Source organism: Asparagus officinalis, chromosome 3 (genome assembly GCF_001876935.1).
Source record: "Asparagus officinalis chromosome 3, Aspof.V1, whole genome shotgun sequence".
Taxonomy (NCBI): Eukaryota; Viridiplantae; Streptophyta; class Magnoliopsida; order Asparagales; family Asparagaceae; genus Asparagus; species Asparagus officinalis.
Genome location: NC_033796.1, coordinates 36,934,092 through 36,948,943, shown reverse-complemented (window position 1 = coordinate 36,948,943; position 14,852 = coordinate 36,934,092). Strand labels below are relative to the sequence as shown.

Genomic DNA, 14,852 nt, shown 5'->3' with positions numbered 1-14,852 from the left:
GGAAGCACCACGACCGGCCCATTTTCTTCCGCCTCGCTGCTATGCACCACACACCCTACACATTTTTGGCCCACTAGTTCTGTTTCTTTTTTTTATTATTACTTTTTTTTTCCCACCGTCGACGCATATACCCACTGCCTCATTGTTATCCGTAAATGTTCAACAAAAAATAGTATAATAACAAAAAGAGGATGTTTTCTGTTCTTCTATCGTTTGTATGGTCTATTTATTAGTACCCTAATAATCAATAAATACAATCCGATGAATAAAGACTGTAGTAGAACTAACAATTTTGGGTAAAGAGTTCCTCTTAAGTTATCACCCAAATCTGAAGAAGTCCGACTCTGAACGGAATCTCCCAAATCTGAAGAAGTCCGACTCTGAATGGAATCTTTTGGTGGACTCTGAATGGAATCTTTTGGTAAACTCTGAAAGGAATATCCAAAAGAGGTTTTCTTCGAAGAGTTTTGTAGAGCGTCTATCGTCGCCTTCGTTTGTGCAATATGAATGGTTATCGCTGCCGTAACATTGTTATTAGTTAGACAATTAAACCCCTGGGCAAATATCGTCTTGTTCTTTGATCAACTTTTTTTTTTCACCTCAGAAGATTTTTGGGCCTGAAGCAAAATACATTTTGGTTGAGAAGAAGATTTAGGAATGGTTAAAACATTTTTTTTTGCCTGTATCAGTACCAGTACCAGATACTGACAACATCGGAGACCTTATATTTTTGAATTAGAAGGTGATATAGTTCTTTGTATGGACAAAAAATAAAACAAAAACTAACACAAATTATTACCTCTAAAGGCTGTTGATTTTTGTATCTGTATGCTCACATGCACGCGCGTATACACAAGCAAACACACATACAATGCACAGAAGTATGGAATTAGGATACACATGCTCTCAGATTTTGAGCATGATAGAAAATGCAGGCAGCCAACGCCTATACATGATTAAGTTTTTATACTCCCATTTTCAACAACTTCCCAAGGTCAGAAATAGAATCTTTCAAACCCATGCAAAAATTACCAGCATAACAAATGTTGATATGAAGAATGATATCACTCAACTAAGCACATATTATTATTCTATTACACTTCACTATCATTACATATGATGACATTAACAGTATACACTACGAATGAATTATATAACGAACAAATGGAGGAAATCTCTCGAAAATCAAAAAGAATCTTCCTCCGCCGTATCAGAGCAATCCACGTCTACATTTGGAAATGTACAACACCGAATATACATGATGAATGAACAATTCAAACCCCTACCTGGTTCCTCGGTTTCTCAATCGTTGTCAGCTATGAAATTGGGTTCCTCACCCTGGCAAAGGTACTCATCACATTGAGAAGAAGCACCCCAGCCTCTCCGTATCCTTAGTATGTCTTCTGTGAATGTAGAACCTGATGCTCCAACGAACACGCTTGACATAGCGCATATTGTCTTATCTAGCATGGCCTCGACCTTTAGATCGAAAAATAAGAGAAAAAAAATAAGAAACATGTTTCACTTTCCAGTACTGTTGGTTAGTTAAGAAGATTTAATGGGTAAATTTCAGAGAACTACCATGAATTTTGGAGTGTTGCACAACGCAACCATAAAGTTTTTTCATGAGAGAAAACTGCCATGAACCTTTTCTACTAACTACCATGTCTGATGACAATTAGGGTAAGTCGTCACATGCTTCAGCATGTTTTGAACAATTTTCTCCTTAGTATTTTGTGTATTACCTTTTCTCTCTCTCTTATTTTCAAATGTAGTTTAGAAGACGCTAACACAATAAATACTTTCTAATAGTTTTTTTTTCAATTTTGAGAGTCCATGGTAGTTTTCACTGGTAAAAAAAATCATGGTAGTTTTACGCAAAACCCCAAGGTTCAGTGGCGGATCCAAATTCTCCAGAAAGTTGTGTCACTATATAATTAATCATACTCTCTTTAAAAGTACGAGTTCGGTAAAATCTTTTCATGGTTAATATCACCCTTACTTTTTTTAATATTATATTGTTATCCTAATCTATTCTAATTATCATATATTCTTTGAATTGGTAATTAAATGATTTATCATATTCATAATAAGACTTAACATGTTATTGGATAAAGGAGATACGTTTGATATAATTCAAATCATTTACTTATTTCAGTTTGCAGATAAATGTAAAAAACATATGCTAGCCAGCACCTAAAAGTTTTTAGACTTTGCAAAAAATATCCTCTATGTTTTTTAAATTGCAAAAATAACCTTACAAATTCAAAATTTTATTAAAATATATTAAAAATTATAAATTTTACTTATTTTAATTTAATGAGAAATCTGAAAAACATATGCTAGCTAGAAATTGTAAGTTTTTTTACTTTGAAGAAAATATCTTGTAAGTTTTGAAAATTAAAAAAAACACCCCTAAAGATTCAAAATATATAAAAAACACATTGAAAATTTTAAACCTATAAACAGACTAAAAACCTATAAATAACACAAACAACATCTAAAAATTTATGGAATTTACAATAAGACTCTTAACTTTTTACAAATTACAAAATAAAACCCTCAAAATTATAAAATTTATAAAAATCCTAATAATTTTCAACCTAACAGTACATTAAAAATATAGGAATTACAAATATCCCCTATATAATTTATAATTTATAGAAAATACCCTTAAAGTTTAAAAAATTACAAACAAACACTCAAAATTCAAATTTTAAAAAACAACCTGAAATTCATAATTTACAAAAAAATTCATAAGAATTTCTAACCTATAGACACTAAAATGAATATACAAAATTACTAATCACCCCTAGATAATTAATAATTTGCTAAACATGTCATACTCCCTTTAAAAGTATAGGTTTAGGAAGAAAACTTTTCATGGTCAATATTACCCATAACTTTTTTGAAAAGAACATAACTAATTAAAAATCTATTAAATTTAAAATTTATATAAAAAAACACCCTTAAAGTTTAGTACGTTTCAAATTACTCCTCCAAAGTTTGAAAAATTTTAATGTTTTTTTTTTTGTAATTCCTTGATTTTAATGTAATGTTTAATAGTTTTGTGTATTTGTAAATTACAAAAGTTTAGGGAGTTTTTTATAATTTTTAAATTTTTAGGGTGTTTCTTTTGTAGTTTTCTAAATTTTCATTGTGCTTTCACTGTAATGCATAAATATATCGATTAATGATGATATTGAAGAGTAAGTCATTCTTAAGATGTATTACGCCCTAATTAAGTGTGCACATCACTATTCCTAGGCAAGATAGTTTATTGCACATGTAAAAAATTTCAAACAATCTATATAGTGGTTAAAAGAATTGACTTTTATGTACTATTTTTTTATAAATTATATTTAATGTGAACCCACTATACAATTTTGACTGTTATCATCATAATATTAATACATTTGATTGATTGACTATATAGGTATATAGATTATAATTACTTTTACTTTCTCACACGAACTAATATTTGACACTTAATAATTTAAATTATTACTTTTAAATTTAATATAAAGAGGAGCTCTAATAATATTTATTTATTTATCTACAGGATAATACAATCTCAATTCCTATTTTTGCTTGAGATTTTTTTTCCATAGTTACGCGTATCAAATTAATAACTAAAATAATAATTATTTATGCTTAAATTAGGATGATTGTAGTTGGTGACTCACTATGAAATTTTCATGAAAATATATGTCATACTTTATATAGCTATATGTACTGTCCATATATATTTTATAAATTAGTTGTTAGTTTGACATATTAAATTACTTTTATTTTGTAAAAATTTCTTCTTTGACTTTTAGATTATGTAATCACTATATCACTATCTTAGCATAGAAAGGACCTTACTCTAAATGGCTATAAGCCAATGTTTGAGTTGAACTGAAGTTTATACTATTGACACTAAGTGTATATATTTTTTTAAAAAAATCATATCAACACTTTTTAAACAGAAGAGAACATTCTAACATCTGATATTATAAAAACTAAATATATCCAATTGGGTGATTAGCAAAAATGAACTAACATAAAAAAAACATGAATAATAAGATAAAGATGAAAGGTAATGACATTGCCAACGGTATTACCAATAGCAAACTACAATGTAAGGTTAACCTATTTTGTAAAGCCTAACTATTGGCTATAAGCATCGAAGTTTCCATATACATAATTTATAATTTATTAAAAAGGGTCATATAATCTTATATAACAAAATTGATTTACTACTAAATAGTAACATTGTTGTAATAAAATCATTATTAGGAAAAATTCTTTATGAACCAATATGTTCTTTACGATATATAAGCTATGCACTTCAAATTCTTGTGTCTTTTATAAAACCAAAAAGTTTGAATACGAATCTTTAACATTTTGCTCTTATAATATCAAAATTCATTTAGCAAATGTGGATATTTCAGATGAGTTATGTCTTATATACAATACAATTGTCCTAAGCAAGTGAATTATGATAGCATTTTTTATTCACATTGTTCCGGCAAGATTAGATAGGGACCTTGCATCAAAGAAAAAGTATTTTTATATTTAGAGCACATAACGAAATATATCATAATATCACTGCTCTAATTTCGCAAGAAAATAATTCTTCATACTTTCAATTTTACTTCTATGATACGGAGAATGAGCTATAAAATTGAATGAGAATATTGGACAATATAAATATGAGTGAAACCACAACTAAAAGTTAATGTAAATATGACCACAAGTAAAAGTTTAATGAACACATTGCAAGTAAATTCATATGCAAAATTCATTGGCGAATTGAATGATTACCCATCTTTTGAATACTGCAAGATAATAATAAACAGAGACGTTGTACTAGATTATTGTGTTTATAACTCACAAATAGTAAATCACGTGGCCACAGTCTGTGTTGAAAAAAACAATGACAATATTTCAGTTGAGAGTGATTATTGAGTTGATGATCAATCACACAAAAAACATTATTTTTCTTATTTTTATTCTATTTTTATCTATTTTAAATAATCATGATATTCAACCACGTGTATTGCATGTGCATCTCAACTAGTAATTATAAAATTTACAACTTTCCTCAATGAGTTTTCATATTTTGAGAAGAAATACATTCTCGCATCATTAGTAACATTGTCAAATAGGTTTGGTTCACAAGATATACCAGGGCTGGGGAGTGTATATATAATTCTCATTTGGTTAATGAAAATTTATTCATTTACCCAAAAAAATTGTCAAATACAAACTTTCTCAGTTAGTGGCAATACAATCAGTAGGATGGTCTAAGATTTTAGTGGGTCACTTTAAATTTCTAGTAGTGAGTTTTTTAGTGGGGATGGGTTTACAAAATGGGTATGTATTGTTATATATGTTGACATTGTGGAGCTGGAGTAACGTGGGGTAGTTGGCCCCACTTTTTTCCATGTAGATCCGCTAATGCCGAGGTTCATGGTAGTTTTGTGAGAATCACACAAAATTTAATGTATTAATCCAAGGGAAATGAAGAAGAAAAGTAAATAACCCACCTGGCCGTTTCCACCAAGATGATTTCTGTATAACAAGGCATCCCATTTCTCAACACTAGTATGACTGGGCCTCTTGACCAGAGGAATTGTCCTGCCATCACTTGGCACTAGCAGCGACTGCAGAAGGTCAGTTTCGCTCTCGGCTGCATCAGTAGAGAGATATATGACAGGAGCATTGGATCTCTCAACCACCCGTAGTATGCACTCTGCCGCCTGAGGAATAGGGAAGAAGCAGCTTTTCTCTTTCACATTGCTGGAGTAAAAAAAATGAATAATTTTGTCAAGAAAAGACCATCTGAAATTGACGATACGTATTTCTAGAGTTAAATTACTCAAACGCGCATTGCTGCTAATTGCAATAGTCACAAGAGATATAAGCCTGAAGGGACCAAAAAATGATAAAAACCATTCCACAGAAACCATTCCACAGACAGGCCCCCATGAAATATATTAAACAGAAACCATAAATTTATTTCCAATTCAACGAGGCTAAAGACTTTCTATCGAAAATTAGAATACCATGAACCTGTCCGTAATCAAGGTGATACTACAGAAAGAAACCCTTTGTTCCCATGTAACAGCAGACCTGAAAGAAGTAAACTAAAGCAATCCTCCAACAAATTGCTGACTGTCAAGCAAATACCATCACAAAGTTAATCTAAATTATTTTACCCACAATGTAACTTCATAATCTCAATCATCTTACTAGCGGACAAATTCCCATTAAAGGATACTAAGGATGAGGAGGAGCAAGGTTTTAAATATCGGATGTCGGGTTCATGTCGCTCGGCCAAAATTCATGTCGGATAGCGGAAATCGGGGATATATCGGGGAACATGAAAAAAATATCGGATTGCCATATCGGATAGGTTGATATAATATCATAAATGGAATCTTCACATACTTGATAATTATATTGTCTAAACATATGAAAAAGTACATATGAGAAGGTCTTCATTTTCACAAGCAACCACCAAGTTTTTGCTTTTGCATAGAAAACCAAATAGACACTAGAACAGCTTAACTGCATATGTTTAGACAATTCTTATTAAAGTATAATAATTATCCAGAATATAAAAATTACTAATACAATTCTTTATACACAACTTTATTTATTAATGTAAAGATTTATTAATTGTTCAATTTAAGAATTTATGTTATTATAAAAGTCACTTCATAATTTTACACTCAAAGAAAAAGATTACAAAAAAAATATTCACATACAAAGTGCGTGCATTATACTAGTAGGAACAAAAAGAAAATTCTACTGAAATTAAAAATTAAACTCGTAATTGCTATTCTAAACTACTTAACTGCATCGACTAACAATTGTAGGATTTTTATTATATATCTGTCATTTCTCCAAACAAGAAACTAGTAAAACCGAAGTATATGTGCACCTAATACAAATAAATTCATGTGTTCTTATAGCCTTCCATTATAAAGAAAACACATGCAATAACAAGTAATTAAAACCTACAACAAGCACCCATATGGGTAGTGGATGGGAAACAATGTGAAACTTTACATAAATAGAAGGTGAAAGATATTGCAAATCATATGATTTCAACATGTCAATGTGAAACCGATATTTCTGAATTTTGGCCGATATTTGATGGCCGAAATGTCGCCCGATATATCCGCTATTTTCCGACATGTCCCCGACATGACCTCAACAACGCCATACGCATTAAATTCAATAATTTCGTGGCGCTAGGTTCCCGAATCCGCAATATCGGCCGCCATGTCCGACATGGCGGCCGATATTTAAAACACTGCTCATTACTAATCCTTTGCTTGGATATTAGTCTTGATTTAACATTTGATTTAAAAATTGATGCAGCCAACGTTGGTCTCATTGAGAAACAGTTTTTCGTCCAATCCATGGAGGTGTACTATAACTCATTGAGGCTCACTGTGATCCATCTACGTTGGTAGGAGGAATAATTAGGTACACATATCTACAGTGTTCCTCTCCCTTTCACAGGAAGTCTTTTCCTCCCTTGTATAAATTTTTCTTCTTTTTTATGACTCCTCCCCCTTGGGGTCAACTATGTTTTCTTCTTCCCTCAGAGGCCGTGGGCCTATTGCCAAAAAAATCAATTAAATAAAATAAAATCATTATTGAACACACTGGTTGTATTTCTTTTACAAAGTAGTTCTATGTGGGTAGGAAGAATAATTAGGTACGCATATCTACAGCTTTCCTCGAGTCTTTTCCTCCCTTGTATGATTTTTTCCCCTTCTTTTTGATGACTTCTCCGCCTCCTTGGGGTGCTTCCTTTCCCCCATTATGTTTTCTTCTTCCCTCAGAAGCCACGGGCCTCTTGCCAAAATCAACATTGTTGGACACACTGATTGTACTTTTTTTACAAAGTAGATTCACAGATGTCCATCAATTCACAAGGTGATCAATTAGTATCAAAAGATTGGAAATTTTCTGAAGGGTAAATTTTGGACATGTTTTACTGTAACAAAATAGTGCAAAAGTAACAAAGTTAGGTATTTGCTTTTGTGATTACTTAAAAACTTCATCAGTAACGGTGCTCGAAATATGCATGTTAGTACTCAGTAATGCTTAAGAGCAGTTTTCACTTCCCAGAAATGTATCTTGATGGATGTGATAACAAGGTGATCGGTCAGCTTAAGTGTATGCCCAGAAAAGGTAAAAAGTACAGTACTGCTTACAAGAAATTATATAACTTAATAAACAGAACAATACCCCAAAAAGTGAATGAGAAAAAACACCAACACAACCAAATGAGTGGCAAATGAGGAGAAGAGCGAAATCTGCATGTACCTTAACCTCAAAGGAAATATTTTGAAATAAGTCACTTTACCTAAGTGAAAGTATCAACACATTTTGCCTTATTTTTCTTCTCCGTTTTTACTTGATAACATAGTTCTTAGAAAATGAGAAACAAATGCAGTCCTGGTGTCATGGTTTTTCCCCTGGTAGAACCCAGCAAAAGAAAAGAATGGAAGGACCAACCAAATGACAATCAATAGTCTAGTCGGTCTGATGCTCCAATCTGATTCTGGCCACAAGACCAGTGTGACCATGGACTGTGGGAAGAAGCCCCATGGTCTGTGGAGCAAGGTTCTCATTTTTAACTATCTTCTGGGCCCAACTAAAATTACATTTCCTGTTAAATTGCAGGACAATGTGGCCAGAATTATGTATTTCTTTTTTTATAAGTCAAAATGTCAGATTGGATAGGTGAAATAGCTAACCCATACTTGTCCTTAAATATTAGCATTTCATAGGCCATGATATTGAAGCACCAGCATTTCAGACTAAGTCCCATATATATGGCCAATGTGCACTGGGTGTTGAGTCTTGACAGTTGTTGATGCCTGTCCTACGATATCGAAACACTGCAGAGATTTGGCAGATACTACGAAACCAAAAAATTGCTCAATGAGACAGTGTTGACTTCGAAAAGCTCTAAAAAGCACATCAACACCTCAGCAATGTGCTGTGTAAACAAAATAAATAAATCAATAAATAAAGGAGGGTACAATGTTAACAAAATCTAAACTCCTAACAAAGTTGTGAAGGACTTAATAGACCTGCAGTAGGTTAGATATCACATTGGACAGCGAGGTTTTTCCTTGATTTAATTACTTGACAAGAAGTTCCAGATTTTGATCGCTGAGATTTTATTCTTTTATCTTTCTACTCTAGTAAAACTTGTCATAGTCATTATGAGTTTTGATGTTCCTATATAAAAATACATGCATACTCTAACACACCCAACTAAGTCATCTTACATCCCCATAAATAATAAGGATTTCTCATGCTGCTGTGTCCATACTGTCTTGGATCGATCTCCCATGACTGCACTTCCATGGACTACAATTTAGAAGAAGAAAAGAAAATCCTAAAGCAGTTTATAGTTTAAACTTCCTTGCCTCTGGAGCAAATCTTATAATATAAGTTGAGTAGGGGAATTCATTACCCTTGCAACAGCTTATAGTTTGCAATAGAACAGGTTCCCAGTTATTGCCTAATAAAACCATGTTATAATTGAAGACTGAATATGAACTCTCAAATGATCCAAATAATCAGACACCTATATGGAGGAAGTATTCACTAAAGAAGTTTTACTGATAGGTTGTACTTACATTTGGTTGCCATATACAAGAATAAGGCATGCTACTATAGGAAATTGCAAGACATAAAGATAAGTGTGGCTTGAATAATTGGAAGACGTAATGATACGTTCTGAAATAACTCATAAACCAGTTATAACCTAAGAGGCTCCTAGTGCATTAACAACACAGCCTTCTAAATACTAACCAAGATTTCTACCCAATAAAAGCCTTTGACAATATCATTTCTCATTCCCGTATCCTGCTCTCCAGACAATCCAGTGTGTCCTACACTCCTACTACAAGACACTTGGTGCCCTCACGACCTTTCCAAATGGGTTAAGACTATGGTAATCGGACTTCTAAGGTACGTTAAACCCGTCAGCATTGCTTCCCTGGTTAATGGGGATAGATGGCTATGGCAGATGATGAATGGTAGACATCACAAACTTGTAAATGAACCTTTCAATTCATGAACTTTGACATAGAAATCTTTACTTGTGGGATAATAATATCTCCATATCAGTCCAGTTTGAATTAATTTCAGTTATAGATTTGCCATAGGCTGCAATAAGGAGTAGATCTTCAAATTTATCCTAATCCCATGATAGTTATTGTGAAACTTTAATTTCTGTCAGAAATGTAGTATGCATCTTGTAACGTGCTAAACCAAGCAGTTTAATACCTACAGGGGTAAAATATACTTTTGTGTCAACATTATTATACAAACAATACATACCTACTTTTGTGTCAACATTATTACACAAACGATACATACCTATCCAACAAAATCCACTCTTACTTAGATCCATAGATTGGATGCATTCCTTTTCACTCTTTGTAGATATTTGTTAAAAGCCCTTAACCACCATTTCAAAATCTAGTAAATGTTTCATAATTCGTTTCACAAACTTCCACATGTTGATGTATAAAGTCCAATATGGAAGTGTCAACATTGAAATATCTTGTTGCCACTTCAATAAACACATTCTAGTGAGAAAACCTTTTCCTCCTCTTTTCCTTTTACTTTTCCATCATAGAACCGCCCCAGGCTTTGAGGAATGTCTGAGGATGAAGGGTCATACTAAGCAATATCATAACTAATCTCTAGTATTAGTATGTATGTACCTTTTGAACACCATAAGAGCGGAACCAAATCATCCACTGTATCGATCAACTATCCTAAACTTCAATAAATCCCAGATGCATTATATATATATCACAAAGAAAACTTACCAGAACTTCAAGAACCCATGCCGTCTGAAATGCAAAGCAATGAAGTTACCACCCAAAAACGTCTGCACAAACCGCTGCGCAGTGAGAATAATAAGCCTACTAGGTTGAATCAAAGTCCTGCATTTGTGAGCAAGCGGACCACCTGGCTGCATCACCCACTCCTCCTCCACATCAGCATAAAACATATCACCAATCGCAATAACCTCATCATCTGAACTAAATTTCGGTGTAATATCTCCCACAACCCTCTTCTTCTGTTCCTTTGACCTAGCATCCTCTGGCCACGCCGCTTCAATCTTTCCCAACGTAAACCCTAGACCCTTCAACCTTTCGATATGCTCCTTATCCAAGAAACAAGGTGGCGATGCAATGTAGCATATAAACCTATCTATCTTCAACTTATTCTTCTTCTCCTCAACAAACTCATCATAAGACATCACAACTTTGCGACCGAAACACTCATTTATATGATTCAAATCCAAAACTTCATCATACTTATAATCTACTTTATGGCTAGGAAACACTAAAACCCTATCAAGAAGCGCAGCAAAGAACATATGCTTCTCCAAACAAATCAAATGGTTCGACATTTGCCCCGACAAGCAAATTGCAAACAAGTACCGATCTTTCTTGGGTTTCCACTCAATCGTCCTCCGATCCTTCGCCCTCTCAACCTTTTTACACAAGTCCACTCCATAATTCTCCAGATCAGGGCTCACATTGCCATCACCATCCACCGGTCCGACCGTCGCGTTCTTCGGCCGGTGAGAAGACAGCAAAGCCTTCTGGATCTGGCCATTCATCTTGATCTGATCAAGAACAGCAGATCTGAACTCGTCAAACTGAACCGGACTAGATCCGGACCGATTCGCCTCGCCTAGGGTTTTGTTCCAGAGATCAAGAAGAGTGAGCTGCTGATTCCGAAGGAGGTAGAGAGCCCTAAGCTCGGACTCGCGCATGAGCTCAGAGGGGGAGCGGGTCTTGACGATGGAGATTCCATTGAAGAGGCGGCCGAGGGGGAGAAAGAAGTAAACAAGAATCAAAATGAGAGGGAGGGAAATGGCGACGAGGTAGTAGCGCTTGTGTGCCGTGAGCTTGCGTCGGACCTGGGCGGAGACGGCGGCAGCGATCTCGAAGGTGGAGCGTGTTTGGGGTTTTGGGCTGGTTTGGTTTTGGGGAACTAGGGTTTCGAGATCGTCGTCTTCGTCCGATGAGTATTCTCCTCGCTCCATTGATTTTTCCCCCCCTTGGGTTTTTTGGTTTGAGAATGGTGAGAAGTGGAAGCGGGAAGGAGGAGGAGGAGGAGTGAGCGGTAAGCGGGTGGATCCGCCGGTGGGTGCGTGACGGGCCTGACGGCGACTTCTTAACCGGTGAGGGGACTGCCCAGCTATCTGCGCTCAGGGGCTGTTTGGATGCTTTTAAGTGCTAGAGTGTTTATGACACAAAATAGAAAATGGTTATCTACCTCACCACTTTCCATTTTATTGTTTACATTATTTTGTTAGAAATCTTTATGAATCCTAAAATAATAGTATTATATTGATTGGATAGTATAATGTAAACTAAAGTATTTATGACACAAAATGAAAAGTGAGTATCCACCTTACCACTTTCTACAAGGTTTTAATTTTTTTATTATTTTTTTGGACACATTTATGACATTGTGTCAGCTTTCCAACAAAATCACTCCTAATTTTGGTGATTTTGCTTTCGGTGACACCTCATCAAAAGGTATAAGCTTTTTATGTAAAAAAGAATTTAAACAAACAATGTAAAGTGATGAAAATTAACATTGGGACCCATTTTTTTACATTTTCCATACTTTTACATGGTAAAAACATACAACCAAACAGCCCCTCACTGGGATTTGTTGGGCATGTGCGGCGCACGCGAGGTAAGTGCCTTCTGATTTTATTGTTAGGACAAATTTTAGAAATAGATCTATTTAGTATTTTTTTTTTCAAAAATGACCCATTTGAAATTTAATTGTCATTTTTTGACATGTTTTCAGCCACCTCATTTTCGACCCGGTTTCAGCCCTGAAACCAGGTCGAAAATAAAAAATAAAGTTCAAAATTTTTACGAGATTTCAGATCTTGTGAATTTTAGCATGGTTAATCAGGCACTAAACTTCACAGGATTTTAAATCATGTGAAGTTTTCGAACTTTATTTGTCATTTTCGACCCAGTTTTCAGTGAGGTGGCTGAAACTGGGTCGAAAATGATAAATAAATTACAAATGAGTCGTTTTTAAAAATAAATTTCTAAAGGGGTTGATTTTGAAAATTTATCATTATTTTTATCTTTTCTACGAAAGGCCAATTCCAGCAGCCTTAAAGTCCTTCCAAGGTGAGGTAAATGTCCATTTTTTTCATGGGAAAATTATGTCAAGACCCTAATTTTTAGAACATCATGTGGCCAACCCCTTCAATTTTTATCAACTGTGATTAAGCCATCAAAATCCAAATCTATGTGGTTCAGCCCTTAGTTAGTCATTATTCCCTACCAACTAAGTACAGAGAGAGAGAGAGAGAGAAATAAAAAATCTCAAAAATGTCATTATCTTCTCTATTCTTTTCTCTCCAGATCTAATGGTCATGGCTACTCCTCTCCTCCTCTCTCTTAACCAATCTTCTTCCCCCTCTCTCCTTCCTCCTTTTTTCTCGCAGACACCAACATCCCCTTCTGTCACCACCGAACTTAGTGTGCGCATTCCGGCCATATTGTTGATCTGGGGATAATAGTACTTAGAAAAACTCAATATTATTCGTTATTTTTCTCGTACATATTTTCCCCGCTCTCTCTTTCTTTTCCCCTAAAAACAAAAAAAAAAGCCTAAATTTGGCCGGCAATGGGAATGCCAAAACCCTCAAATTTGTTGGAGTTCTCATCTAAGGATCCATCAAACAACAAATCAGTCTCCGACACTGAAGGTGAAGAGGTGGTGGAGGAGGCATTGCTGGAGGAGGACGAGGAGGAGCTTGAGGTCGTCGCAAGTTCTACAAGACCTCTAAGCTATTGTTTTTTTAAAAAGAAATTTATAACTTCTGTTTGAACATCGTGGAAAGATGAAAATTTAAAGAAATGCTAGCTAAATGTGATTTTTTTTATAATTTTTTATGTTATGTTCAAGTCCAAGTAAGTTATCGGATTTTCTGATGTGAAGTTCAATATTTATGACGTTAAGTCTAATAAGCTACAACTTAAGTCTAAAGGTTTTTATATTAAGTTATTTGGGTTGAATAATAAGCCTAAAAGGTAGAAAGTTAAGTGTAATTGATTATATATTAAGTATAATTTCTAGTATGTTAACTGCAAATGAGAACATATTAAGTCCAAAATGTTCTATGTTAAGTCCAATTTCTAGTATGTTAATCGCAAGTCGTTACATGTTAAGTCCAAAACGTTGTATGTTAACTCTAATTTGTAATATCTTGACTGCAAAATGTTACATGTCAAGTCCAAAGTGTTGTATGTTAACTCTAATTTGTAATATGTTAACTGTAAGTCGTTACATATTAGTCTAAAGCGTGTTATGTTAAATCTAATTTGTAGTATGTTAACTTCAAGTCGTTACATATTAAGTCTAAAACGTGGTATGTTAGGTTTAATTTGTGTGTTGTCAAGTCTAAATCTGTTCAATGTTAACTCAAATTAGACTTAACGTGTAAAAAAATACATATAATATTAAATAAATTAGACTTATTATTCAGCCCAATTGACTTAATATACAAGCCATTGGACTTATTATTGAACCTGATAGACTTAATATACAAGCTCTTGGACTTCACTTCCAACTCATTAAGACTTAATATTCCACTTGGACTTAAATTTAACATGAAAATTTATATGTTAAGTCTATTCGGCTGAATAATAAGTCTAATTTATTTAACATTATGTGTAATTTATTACATGTTAAGTCTAATTGAGTTAACATTGGATAGATTTAGACTTGACAACACATAAATTAGACTTAACATATCACAT

The 14,852-nt window shown here is 33.9% G+C and overlaps 1 protein-coding gene across 1 annotated transcript; it reads right to left on the bottom strand.

The window, feature by feature from the left end:
• LOC109833808 lies at positions 1,053–12,265 on the bottom strand. Its single transcript, XM_020401635.1, has 3 exons — positions 10,866–12,265; positions 5,535–5,787; positions 1,053–1,479 (listed from the first exon to the last, which is right to left on the bottom strand). Exons 1-3 carry the CDS (start codon positions 12,095–12,097, stop codon positions 1,303–1,305), a joined length of 1,662 nt encoding a protein of 553 aa, XP_020257224.1. The 5' UTR covers positions 12,098–12,265; the 3' UTR covers positions 1,053–1,302.